Source organism: Myotis davidii, unplaced genomic scaffold (assembly GCF_000327345.1).
Source record: "Myotis davidii unplaced genomic scaffold, ASM32734v1 scaffold339, whole genome shotgun sequence".
NCBI lineage: Eukaryota > Metazoa > Chordata > Mammalia > Chiroptera > Vespertilionidae > Myotis > Myotis davidii.
In genome coordinates, this window is record NW_006290778.1 from 1,719,067 (window position 1) to 1,733,523 (window position 14,457).

The window sequence follows — 14,457 nt, forward strand, 5'->3', positions numbered from 1 at the left end:
GTCAGAGGCATCAGGCTTGGGCGGGGGGTGGAGCAAGCGAGCAGAGGGAGATGGGGGTCCCCTGCCCAGGCATGATTCCTGGGCCAGAGACCTCAGGCCTGGGCAGTGGTTAGAGCCAGTGATCGGGGGGAGCTGGGGATCCCCTGTCCAAGCCTGACACCTCTGGCAGAGGCGTCAGGCCTGGGCAAGGGGCCGATCAGGCGATTGGAGGGTGATGGGGGTCAATGCCTGAGGGCTCCCAGTATGTGAGGGGGGGCAGGCTGGGCTGAGGGACACTCCCCCCACCCCCCCAGTGCACGAATTTCGTGCACCGGGCCCCTAGTAGTATCATAAGACTACACAGTTTAAGACTTTTATCTAAAGAGAGAAAAGGCATCTTTTTAGATTGGCCTTTGGATAAAATCTATGTGCATCTTGACTTGCACAGAGACAGCTGCAGAAGTTTCAGTGCTGAGGATGCATGTAACGCTCCTGGATGAGAAGTCTCCTCAGGAATACACATTCCTGGAAGGAAGGCAGAGTGGGAAAGGACAGATACCAGAAACACTAAGGATATTCTAATAAGACTGATAATATCCTACAAACTAGAAAAGCACTCGGAGGTGAGGATGTAAAATAGAAAGACAATCAAGATCTTTAACAAAGTATATTAGTTTCAGGTCTATAAATCAAAGTCTTTTAGATTTTGTTATAGTAAGTGTGCTAAGATTTTGTTGTATTAAGTGTGCTAAGATGGCAAGATGAAGGTATTCAGAACTGCTTTGTTCAGAGAGAGATAAAACAAGTACTCAAACTTTTATAGTAACTAGCGATAAAGAATGAACTACCAACGTAAGGAATTACTAGAGCAGGAGGATCACCTGGCTTAGCAGCTGGTGTAGAAAAATTAAGAGACTAGATTAGAACCAAGTGGAAGAAGTTGTCACACTCGGGCCAGATGAAGGTAACTCAGATGAGGATTTGGAACTGCTGATGGGACCAGATGCCTCGTCACCTTTTATTTTATTTTCTTAAATTATTTTTTAAAATATTTTATTGATTTTTTACAGAGAGGAAGGGAGAGAGATAGAGTTAGAAATATTGATGAGAGAGAAACATCGATCCAGCTGCCTCCTGCACACCTCCTACTGGGGATGTGCCCGCAACCCAGGTACATACCCTTGACCAGAATCGAATCTGGGACCTTTCAGTCCACAGGCCAACGCTCTATCCACTGTTCCAAACCGGTTTCGGCCCTAATCATCTTTTATGTTTTATATACTTAGCAAGCTAATTCATGTTCTAACATAAGAATTTGGGTAACTTAAGTACTTTCCTTTTCTTACTTTTTAAAAATTCTCACCAGAGGATATTTTTTCCATTGACCTTTAGAGAGAAAGTGGAGGGAGTGAGAGGAGGAGAGAGAAAAACATCGATATGAGAGAGAGAGAACATCGACTGATTGTCTCCCGCACATACCCCACACCCTGACCAAAGCCTGCGATGGAGCCTACAACCAAGCACATTGCTATTGACCAGGAATCGAACCCAAGACCTGATGGTCCTCGGGTTGACACTCTAACCACTGAGCAAACCCGGCCAGGGCAGGTTGTACTCTCTGAGAAGTAATGGAGGGAACAAGAAGAAAGAAAAACAAGAACAAAACAGGGTAGGAGAAACGGGGAAGAGGTAGGGGAGAGAGGGGCAGACTGAACACCACCCTTGACATTCAGGATCACAAATACTGCTTAGTCTTGAGTATATCTTACGTTCACATGATGGTACCTAATCCTTATACAGGACAGCAAAATTCCACACAAACGATAAGCTACTGACTCTAAAATTATGAGTTTGTCAACATTAACATTTATTATACTTCTGTCATATGATATGATAATGCCTATTTCTCGAACAAGAAAATTTTATATAACAAATAAAATTATAACAACTTGTCAACATTAAGGCTTACTGAATTGGCTTAAGTCAGTGTTTCCTAAATTTGACTGCAGATTTTAAAAAATATAGTTTCCCAGGCTCCTTCCTGGAAACTGAGTCTAGGAGTTTCAAGATTCTGTATTTTTGACAAGGGTCCCAGTTATCTTATAACTGAATAAATCAGGCAACTATAGCTTAAATATAGAATGGACCTGAAAACTAAATATTTACCCTGTGTATGAAACACCAGATGTTGCCGTATTACCCCATCCTCACACACTGCTCATCTTCCCCTTCGCTCCACCTTGCCACCGAAGGGCAGCATCGGTCCTGCTTTTCATCTGCAACCCATTTGGAAGCCTTTACCAATGTACTGAGATCCCATGCTTAGACCATAATGGAGTTTCCACTTTCCCATGTGGTCCCAGTTTATGATTCACAGCCAGCAACCAGGCAGTGCAGATTCTTCACACAGGTGGTTACCAATGTCTAGAACAGCCGTGGGCAAACTACGGCCCACGGGCAGGATCCGGCCTGTTTGAAATGAATAAAACTAAAAAAAAAAAAAAAAAAAGACCGTACCCTTTTATGTAATGACGTTTACTTTGAATTTATATTAGTTCACACAAACACTCCATCCATGCTTTTGTTCCGGCCCTCCGGTCCAGTTTAAGAACCCATTGTGGCCCTCAAGTCAAAAAGTTTGCCCACCCCTGGTCTAGAACAAACCTCTTAAAGTCCACATATAAATGCTAAGTCTCTACTTAACTTGCAAAACTTTTCCTTTGAGACAGGCCATGTCCACACAAACACAAAAATAATCTAAAGTCAGCATGCATGGGTTTTGTTTTTAAGGATCATTTCATTAACCAGTCTACAGCCAGGTGAGATTTCCTCCAGCCTTTCTTGAACTCACACTCCCCACCAGACAGCATCCTTGCTCTAGTCAGGGGTCCTCAAACTTTTTAACAGGGGGCCAGTTCACTGTCCCTCAGACTGTTGGAGGGCCGGACTATAGTTTAAAAAAAAAAAAACTATGAACAAATTCCTATGCACACTGCACGTATCTTATTTTGAAGTAAAAAAACAAAACGGGAACAAATATAATATTTGTATTTGCATGTGGCCCGCAGGTCCTAGTTTGAGGACCCCTGCTCTAGGTACTGTTTAGAGCTTTAAAAACAACAGAGGAAGAGTTAAGTTCCATGTGATGAGTTCTTTTCTCTTTCCTTTTCTTTTTGGATAGGCTTCATAACACGTTTCTTCCCCTCCACTGCTGAAAAAAAATACATTTTTTAAAACTGCCGATCAGGTCTATGAAGCCTGTCCCTACTGCCTGGCTTGAACGGAAGTTAGCCTGCAGCATTATGTAGAGACTGTCCTTTCACCAAAAGCATGCCAATTCATTTTGATGCATCGTCCTCTCAGACCATATGAACTGCCCTTCAACTATGGGATGTCATGCTCTGTGTTAACAACAAATACCTTAAATGAAATACCTGTCTTGGCAATTGGCAGTTCTTGACTCAGTTTTGGGAGCACAAACTTGATAAACTCCTTTCTTTTAAGCGACTAGTTTTAGGTTTATGAGAAACATTTTCCTTTAGAGAATATCTGTTCAAAAGTTGTGATTTCAAACTTAGATCTTATATGCATAGCCGTGGACACAGATAATAGGGTGGTGTTTCCTAAATTTGGGCCTAGGGGTGATAGGGTCTGGGTGGAGGAGGGTAAGAGGGAAAAATGAGGGACAATATATATAAAAAAAGAAAAACAAATTTGTAACTCTGTGTGGTGTTGGCTGTTAACTTGACTTATGGTGATCATTTTGCAATGTACAGAAATAATTGAATCATGTTGTACATCTGAAACAAATATAATGTTATTTGTCAATTATATCGCAATAAAAATGCTTCTTTTTAAAAAAAATATATTTTATTGATTTTTTACAGAGAGGAAGGGAGAGAGATAGAGAGTTAGAAACATCGATGAGAGAGAAACATCAATCAGCTGCCTCCTGCACATCTCCCATTGGGGATGTGCCCGCAACCCAGGTACATGCCCCTGACCGGAATCGAACCCAGGACCTCTCAGTCTGCAGGCCGACGCTCTATCCATTGAGCCAAACCGGTCTTGGCATAAAAATGCTTTTTTAAAAAGTTGTGATTTCAGCCCTAGCTGGTTTGGCCCAGTGGATGGAGTGTCGGCCTGCAGACTGAGAGGGTCTCGGGTTCAATTCTGGTGAAGGCCACATGCCAGGTGTTGCGGGCTCCATCCCCAGTAAGGGTTGTGCAGGAGGCAACCAATCAATGGTTCTCTCTCACCATTGATGTTTCTCTCTCTCTCTCTCTCTCTCTCTTCCTCTCTGAAATCAATAAAAATATATTAAAAAAGATAACTAGAAACTGGAATTAAAAACAACAGCACACAAAAGTTGTGATTTCACTACATCACCTTATATTGTTACTTTCTGGAAACACCAAATGTTTGATGCATCATTTTTCTGGCAACCATGATCTTATAACAGGCAGCACAGCTTCTTTGCAGTTTCTATCCTTTTTTGATCCACGTTCTTTCACGTAATCATTATGATTAGGTCATCCTGTTTCAAAAGGACCACAGAATCCCTGGAACCCTACCATGCGTCCCTTCCCAATGACAGCCTAGGTGGCATGATGGTGAAGAAAGTCATGCCATTCCTCTGTACAGGTGTCAAATGTCTCTTTATTACTCACCAAACCAAGTGGAAAAATATTCTAGTTTTAAACGTTTTATTATCTGGTCTCACTTGGCAGACTCAATTTATTTCCCATAACAACCATCTCTCCATCTACTGCCACTGTAATCATACATTTTGCCAAAACAGATACAGGTCCTTACAAGATGTGAGTAAGTACACTGTTCAACTCGATAGTATTCTAATTTTCTGTTGTTGCAGTGGAACACTGAAATTTACTTATGATTAAATATGAATTAATTCATATAAAGTTTTGTTTTTCTCCTCAGTTCCATTTTCCCCATATAATGCTGATGTTGGATCTGTCACCTGCTTTTAGAGAGTTAGCATTTAGAAATTCAGTGGTCTTTGTTATATACAAAAGTTTTTAATTTTCCTTACATGTTATGCTTGATTTAAAAGTCCTAAGTAATTAAGATTTGCTTTTAAACATGTTTTGTGGACAGAAACATAAATTATATGTGTATGTTGATGTTCTGGGATTCACAAACCTTGAAGTAACATATTTAGCCACAATAAAAAATAACTCTAGCCAAAGCCGGTTTGGTTCAGTGGATAGAGCGTCTAAAAAACTCTAGCCCGGCCACATGGCTTAGTGGTTGAGTGTTGACCTGTGAACAGGAAGTTATGGTTCAATGATTCCCAGTCAGGGCACATGCCTGGTTGTGGGCTCGATCCCTAGTATAGGGCATGCAGGAGACAGCCAATCTATGATTCTCTCTAATCACTGATGTATGCCCCCCCCCGTTATCTCTAAAATCAATTAAAAATATTTTTAAAAATAAATAACTCCAAAAGAGCCAGAGCTTGACTTCCCACAATTCTCTAGTTGTGAGCACCGTGCTCTCCTAGAAGAAAACCCCAATGTAAGGCTTTCCTCTTCTGTCTTCCCTGGGGTAAGCTGGGTATTCTATCTGTGGACTTAAGAAAGGGAAATGGGAACCGCTTATTGCTTAATGGTGTCAATTAGAACAGCATGCGGCAGGGGAACAGGAATGGGGGCAGTGCCCAAGGGCCAGCAACAATTTTAGTGAAGAACCAGAGATGAGCTCCCCCTAAGCTGGTGGCGCTATGCTGTTTACACGGTCGTAGAAATCAGAGCCTGGTGAGGACAGAGGGTGCATGCTCCTCTCCTCCAGGGAGCTTGTTCAGTGAGGTGGCGTGCAGTAGGGCTTCTTAGAAAGAATGACTTCACTTTGAATACAAGATTGGCATCTGAAAATAATTGTCCTAACCAGTTTATTTTTTTATTTTTAAATGCGAGGGGCACAGTGGGGAAAGGGGTGGTAAGAGGAGGGAAGGCTTGAAAGTACATAAAGAACTCTGTGCTACCTTATAATTTGCCAACAATTGCCAGAGAGCTTCCTTCTTTACTTTATCCTACCTTCCCGACAAATCTTCCTGCAGGCCCTGCAAAACATTCTATGCACCAACTTGAAATCAACTATCTGGACACGGAACTATACAAACCAGTATTTCATAGGAGAAAGAAGAAACCAGGCCAGTGGCCAAAGAAAAAGGAATTCAAAATGAATGTCTCTACCACCTGCTGCTCTCTCTATAGCACTTCCTTTCACTCCACGTGCTCTTCCCATTCTGAAAACTGCCTGTTCACCTTCCCCTGCAGGATTTCAATTCAACACGAGAAAAGTAGGAGTAATAAAAACCCTACCCAGAGATGGCAACATACTTTCAATAGCTGGCACAGACACCTTTCTGAAAGAGCTACTATTACCTCATTTTCATGATAATCTCAGTGATTCCCCTTTTGATTTTCATAGCATCTTAAGAAACTGATTTCTTACAGAAGCATCTCTACAAGTATCACGACACATATTCATAGGATTATCCCAGAACAAATCTGAACTATCCAAAGCGCCTCTTATCATTTCCTTCTCTGCTATCAACTAAGTAATCTGCTGGTATACTAATGGCCATCACCCTTAAAATCCAAAGTACAACTATCTGATTTTAAATAAGTAAATGGGCTCAAAATAATTACTATTAAAAAACTATGCAAAGATAGCCAAATTCTAAAGCTAGAAAAAAGTGAGCTATAAAATAGAAAGTGTTTTGAAGGTAAAGTAATGAAAAGACCTGGCCGGTATGGCTCACTGGTTGAGTGTTGACCTCTGAACCAGGAGGTCCAGTTCAATCACCAGTTGGGGGTGGTGCAAGAGGCAGCCGATCAATGATTCTTTCTCATCATCGATGTTTCCTTCTCTCCCCCTTCCTTCCTCTCTGAAATCAGTAATAATATATTTTTTAAAAAAGTAATGAAAGGCACAAATAGTAAAGGCAACACATCCTGATGATCTATAATCTTTCTAGCTGAATACGTACAGTTGAGTAGTGGCAATATGATTGCCTGTCACAACTGTATTTTCAAATCCTGTTTCTCCATATTATTAAATAAAGTACCTTTGTTCACAGAAGAGCAGACAGCATCCAACTGCATTCTTTGATTAAAAAAAAATACAAGCAATAACAATCAAAGCCTATTTTTTTTTTCTTTTAATGTGTCTGGTTTTAAATGTTACCTTTCCTGATAACCTGATTATATGGGTAAATAGATAATTATAATATTTAGAAAAATTGTGGTTCACTCCACTATTACTGCACCTAATAAGGAAACATATGTGTTGAGAAAATAGATCAAATGCATCTAATTGTTTATAAACAAAATGTCATAACGATGATCATAATTTCTATTCTGTCCCTATGTCTCCTTTTACTTGACACTCAAACAACTGTTTAAATATTAAATACATGTGCCCTGGCCGGGTCAATACACCAAGGTTGTGGGGTCGATCACCAGCCAAGGCACATATAAGAACTAACCAGTTAATGCATAAATAAGTAGAACAAATCAATGTTTCTCTCTCTCAAATCAATAAAAAAATTAAACACATTATCTGCTAAAACTGATTATTATAAATCATTAAAAAAGATTTGTGTATCCTTTTATGCCAAGTTTTTCTCCATAAAATTTATCATTTAAAATTGTCTCAATTCAGATTGTGGAAAATTTCAAAATAATTGTTCTCCTTGATTTTTATTTCTTATCAAATTATTATAATTGGAACAAAAGACTACCATGCTATTTAAAAATTAAACTCAATTTGTTAAAAACACACTTTGGTCTTCATTAAAAAGGGGGGAATGTCTCACTAACATATATGGAGCACCTATAAAAGTAGGGGCCACCCCTCCTCTCACCCTTTTCTGGAGAGTAATGAAAACAAAGAGCAAATAAATTATATAAAAAATAGAAAGCAAGAGTTCCCCGTAGTGAACTATTAGAAGGCTGTTATTAATTATGGACAAAATAATATAACATAGACTTCTAGAAGTGAGAAAAAAATGTTGGTAAACCAAAACGTGCTTTTACTTTATAAGCATAATGTTCTTCACATAAATTGCAAGAGATTTAATAAACAAAGAATTGAAAGAAGATTAATTACACATAATTAAAGGTAAAGGCACGTTCCATTTAAAAACAAAAAACTCTGAAGGCTTTCTAATTAGCTAAAGGACAAATCAGCTCAAATGCAAGATCTAAGAAAAATTGTAGGAGTCACTCTTAATGTCCTTTATGCTTAAACAAAAGTTTTCCCACCATGTTTCTTCCACAACCCAAACTAAATCCCTCCTATCTGCAATCCAGTTTGACCTCTATTGTTCACTTCTACTACCAGGTTGATGGATTTCGATAATTACATACAGTGCTACTTCCTCCAATTCTTTCCATAATCAAAATCCAGTTAGTTGTCCCGATCTACCAAATCTCATGTTAACTATGAGGGTTTTTAAGAACTTGCACTTAATTCCAAAATCCCATTGTTTATATTTGGTATTTATATAAAGACTCCTGAGACTATACCCAATCTGTTTTTTAAATTTTTAACTGGTAATCACCTTCACTATGCATTCTATGTCAGATGTCATACTATCAAAATCAAAAACCTCTTGAGTAATCTTACAATAATCCTAAGAAGAAAGGAAAATATTCAAGTTGGGTCTTAGAGTCCCTCGCTGAAAAGGGAAACAGAGAAATAAGACAAGGACAACAAAGTTGTTTTCAAAATTAACCTTCAGTAGGCTTTCTTACTAGCTATGTCAGGTACCAGTAAATTCTTACTAATGCTGACAGCAATATCTGTAGTATATCCTCTTGCCCCTAGGTGTTCCAAATGGTTTTAAATGGTTAGAGGAGTGAGATCCTTAAATCCTGTAGATAGGTACAAAGTGATGGTCTATAGACTCTAGAGGACATAGGCGGGAAACACAGGGACAAGGCAAAGTAACAAATTGAGCACTTAGAAACAAAAATGTAAGTAAGAACAGAAAAGGAGATAAGAGTCACCAAAATGACATGAGTCACTCAAACTCCAGAATTCAAAATGTCTGATTAACCCTGACTTTGCTAAATATTGGGGGTAGGGTGAGAGGGGACCCATAGTAATACCACCTGGACATTTATTTATTTAAATAAATATTATTTTTATTGCTGCTAGAAAGGAAGAGGGAGAGAAACATCAATGATGAGAGAGACAGAAACATCACTGACCGGCTGCCTTCTGCAGGCCCCTTACTGGGGATCAAGCCCACAATCCGGGCATGTGCCCTTGACTGGAATCGAACCCGGGACCCTTCAGTCTGCAGACCAACACTCTATCCACTGAGCCAAACTGGCCAATGCGTAGTATCACCTGGACACTTACATATAACTAACATATTAGAGCTGATAATATGCTTCACATATATATAGAAAGGCATTCAAAATACTTAACAACTGCCCTAGCTGGTTTGGCTTAGTGGACAGAGCGTCAGCCTACGGCAGGGGTGGGCAAACTTTTTGACTCGAGGGCCGCAATGGGTTCTTAAACTGGACCGGAGGGCCAGAACTAAAGCATGGATGGAGTGTTTGTGTGAACTAATATAAATTCAAAGTAAACATCATTACATAAAAGGGTACGGTCTTTTTTTTTTTTTTAGTTTTATTCATTTCAAATGGGCCGGATCCAGCCCGTGGGGCCGTAGTTTGCCCACGGCTGGCCTACGAAAGGGTCCTGGGTTCAATTCTGGTCAAGGGCTCAACCCTGGGTTTTGGGCTCAATCCCCAGAAGGGGGCGTGAAGAAGGCAGCCAATTAATGGTTCTCTCTCATCATTGATGTTTCTCTCTCCCTTCCTCTCTCTGAAATCAATAATGTGTGTGTGTGTGTGTATATATATATACACACATAAAGGTTTAATTGGTGTGGCATAGGCACCAGTCCTTCAGAATGGATGCTAATCAGTAAGCTGTTACGCAGTGTAGCTGCTCAATGCCAGCCTGGACCTAGGAAATGACTTACATGTCTCAAAGAAGATCCTTGCACCTTCATTTCAAAGATTCATGTCTGCTTATCATTTTAAAAATATATATTTTTAATCCTCACCCAATGATAAATATTTTTTCCATAGATTTTTTAAAGAGAGTGGAAAGGAGGGAAGGAGAAGAGAGGAAAAGAAGGGGGAGAGGGAGAGAGAGAGAAAGATTGATTGGTTGTCTCCTGCATATGCCCCAGTTGGGGCTGGGGATCGAACCTGCAACCCAAGTAAGTGCCCCTGGCCAGGAATCAAACCCATGACCCTTTGGTGCATGGACCAACGCTCTAACCACAGAGTCACACCAGCAAGGGCTAAAATATATTTACACTTTAGAGAAAGAGAAGAAGGAAGAGGGGAGAGAGAGAGACACTGATATGAGAAAGCAACATAGATCGGCTGCCTCCTGCACACACCCCACCAGAGATTGAGCTCACAACCTGGGCATGTGTCCTGACTGGAATCGAACTGGAAGCCTTTTGGTGCAGGGGACGATGGGCAACCAAATAAGCCACACCAGCAGGGCTGCTTACCACTTTCCACTTTGAAATGTCTGGGTTTGTTATTCGTGGGAATAGAGGTAGATGCAGTCAGTGCTCATGTAGACTAAGAGCTGATAAGAAGGCGGCGGGGGGTGGCGTGTGGGGGGGGGATCCTTAAAATATTCCACAAATATCAATATGAAAAACAGGATAGACACTGCCTGGAGCTGTGTTCCAAACATGTGGAACTTAATGAAGGCATGTAACTGGACACACTATGTGAGCCAGGCCACAAGACCATTTGTACATGGTCAGTAATTAACTTTCAAACTGTAACCGGTACAGAGGAGTATAAAATTGTATTTACTTTCAGGAACTAACTCTTATTTTATTTTTTTAAATATATTTTTATTGATTTCAGAGAGGAAGGGAGAGGAAGGAAGAGATAGAAACATCAATAATGAGAGGGAATCATTGATTGGCTGCCTTCTGCACGTTGGACCAAACCCACAACCCAGGCATGTGCCCTTGACTGGAATCAAACCCTTCTGTCTGCAGGCCAACACTCTATCCACAGAGCCAAACCAACGAGGGCTAACTCTTATTTTAAACAAATGAGTAATTAGCTTTTCCTTTACAGACAGGACTTAAATTTCCACTGTATTCTCCAATTTTGGATATGAAAAACAGAGCACCCCATCTGTGGGGTGGTGAGAGTATATCAGGGCCTGTGGGCTATACTGATTTTAAGAATGCCTAGTTTATAATAAGGGAAATCTCTCCATAACTGTATCTAGGTAAATAAAGGACCACACCTGACAGAAATTAAATCAAGTAGAACTTATTTCAAGTTTTCCACAGCAACCAGAATGAAGATGCAACCCAGTCAACATTCTTCACCCTGGTGTCTGGGACTGTACAAAAGGAAGCAAAGTCACCTTGACAGAATAAAAAGAATGAATTAAGGACAGTAGTGAAATGTGACAACTGTGTTCTCAGGCTTCCCAACATGCAAAATAAGAGCATTTCTGAGTCATCAGATAGTAAAAGTGGGCTTGAGGACTACCAACTATTTGAATGATAAAACTTTAACAACTTTGGGCATCAAACCAGCAATGTAAGTGGGAATGAAAGTGAACCTGTATTGCTCACAGCTGTTAACAGCAGAGCTGTAGTGGAGATAGAGGACATTGGTTAAGTAGAGACTCTATAACCCAGAGGGACTCTGGGTGAGTCCAAACACCTGGCTCTGCCCCTTACTAGCTGCATGTCCTTGGACACTTTTTTATTTCTCTTCAGTTTTAGTTAACTTGTTTTGAGTGCATTTAGGGGGTTATTAGCTGATGCAGTGTGTAACTGCTTGTGGCAAAATCCTCCAAATCACACACCTACAGTTCCATCTCTCACCTCTTTATTATTACCAACAGTAAAGGGGGAAGAGGACTTTTCTGGGTGCACTTTATCATCTCTTGAAGTTGGATATATGCTGAATCACATCAAGTAAATTACCTAAAAAGCTTTCGAGGCAAGACTTGCTTTGTGTATTATTCTGGGTCTCTGGCTTTTAGGTACTGGAAAAGATCAGAGTGCAAGGAACTTCTAGGGACCTCAGAGCTTTGTGCTACAAAGCAGGAGATTTAATCAGAAGAAAACCAAGTACAGTAAAGTCAGTGAGATGTGATAATGGATTACTACTTAATACATGACCAAAGATTTTTAAATTTCCTTGTGAAGATTTCCTTACAGAAGAAAAATGAGACAGGTAGCAAAAATACTATAAAAAGAGCCGTGTGGCAGGTTGACATGCTTTTAATCTTTTCACAATGCATTTATTTCCTGAAGGCTCCTGAATTTGGTGAAAAATCTACACTTTGCTTCCAGCAAATGTGAATGAAGAGTGTGGACAAATGAGGGGCATTATTTTGAACATATGCTGCTTCCTAAGCTGTATAAAATTTGCTATTAAAATATAATTTTAGCCCTCGCTGGTTTGGCTCAGTGGGTAGAGTGTCGGCCTGTGGACTGAAGGATCCTGAGTTCGATTCCTGGTCAGGGCACATACCTGGGTTGTGGGCTCGATCCCCAGTATGGGGCATGTGCAGGAGGCAGCTGATCAATGATTCTCTCTCATCACTGATGTTTCTATCTCTCTCTCCCTCCCTCTTCCTCTGAAATCAATAAAAATATATTTTTTAAAAAGACTTTAAAAAATATATACATTTATATAATTCTAATAATTACTATGCAAACTTAGGAGAAGGTACATGATAGTGACCTAGCCTTATTTATATTAGAAATAACTTATTTAACCCCATCATTTTAGACACGAGGCTGTTCTACTTACCACTTCTGTTGATGTTTCTGCGTGTTCAGACGTAACGTGTTCTTGAAGAGATGTCTCCGTATAGCCCATTTTTCCACAATAGGGACAAGTAAAAGACTGTGGCTGTTCTACAGAGAAAGCTTCCCCACCATAGTACAAATCTGAAAAATAAAGTGGAATCGCACTGAGAAAGAATTATTAGTTTTTTTTTTAAATATAAGAACGCAACCATATCGTACAAAAGTTTTTTTTGAAGTGTGCCTTAAAAAAATGGCAATCAACTGAATGTGAAAAAGTATTTGCAATGATATTTTTAAAAAAAAAGGTGTCCCTAAAATTCTCACCAATAAATTCACTGTCAATGTGTGCTTAGCGCTTCCCTGTTTATATTTGCAATATCCTTATTCTCTCAAGGATTCCATGCCAGCCCTCCAATTCCTTCTCCATAGAGAGTACAGCCATAAGACAAAAATAAAGCAAAGAGCTTTTCAATCCCTTCATTAATGTTAAAACATCTCTCATTTCACATCTGGTTCTACTTTTATTTTAAATTTTAATTACAGAGAGAGAGAGAGAGAGAGAGAGAGACGGTAAGAATGGTCCACTCTTGGCATCTCTATTTAATACTTTACTAAAAATCTAGGCAAGAAAGTGACATGAAAGCCATCCAGATGGAAAGGAAGAAGTAAAACTACCTCTAATAGCAGATGAATTCCTCTTAAACCCTAAGGAATCCACTATAAAACTATTAGAAGTAATAAATGAGTTCAGTAACATCACAGGACACAAGTTCTATATACAAAAACCAATTGTTGTTCTATATACTTGCAGTAAAAATCCTATATAATAAAAGGCTAATAACCAAATTAGGATGACATGATAACCAACTGAGCTACCTGGCCAGGACTTGGTTCTTATTACTTTTTTTCTGTATATACTGTGGCAGTACCAATGTCACCACAAAGAAATCATCAGGGTGTATCATATACAAGAACACAAATGCTCAGAGGAAAGGCGCAGATGACCATGATCAATATGCCAACTCCCAGAGGCAGTTTCATCATATACCATTCTTACAAGCAGGAAGGATCCTCGTCATTCAGTCCAATGCTAACTTGCACACTATCGTAACATACTCTGCTCAACTCAGTTAGTGAAGAACCAACCACTCAGTGAGAATCTGTGGGAATAATCTGTTTGCCTCTTTAATACATCTCAAGGAATAAGTCTATTTTCCTACATAAGCAGTACACCAAATGTAATTGAAAGTATATTTAATAGGTTATGTCACTTCATTACAAAGAACTATCTCATTTTTTTAACATGAAACAAATGCCTAATTTAAGAGGACAGGCCCATTTTTGTGAGACTAGAAAATGGAAGGAAGTGTTCACTACATGATTAATTTGTTAATCATTAATTTTTAGGGAGATTTAAAAGTATGTATCCATATCCACTACATATACACTGACCATTTATTATGTGCATAAGACCTGTCAGGTAAACTTGGGATAGATAGTGAGAATAAATATATAAAAAACTTCCTCACCTGTTAAAGGGCATCTACAAAAAAGGCACAGCTAACATCAGATTGGTGAAAGACTGGATAGAAATATAAAGCCAGCTCCAG

At 39.5% G+C, this 14,457-nt stretch overlaps 1 protein-coding gene across 1 annotated transcript in view; it reads right to left on the reverse strand.

Annotated features, from left to right (window-relative positions):
- The window catches only part of KCMF1 (potassium channel modulatory factor 1), a 33,484-nt gene that overhangs the window by 16,806 nt on the left and 2,221 nt on the right, over positions 1-14,457 (reverse strand). The window contains exon 2 of the mRNA XM_015564097.1: positions 12,849-12,988. Within this exon, the coding sequence (XP_015419583.1) occupies positions 12,849-12,988 (140 nt within the window). The remainder of the gene's footprint in view (positions 1-12,848; positions 12,989-14,457) is intronic.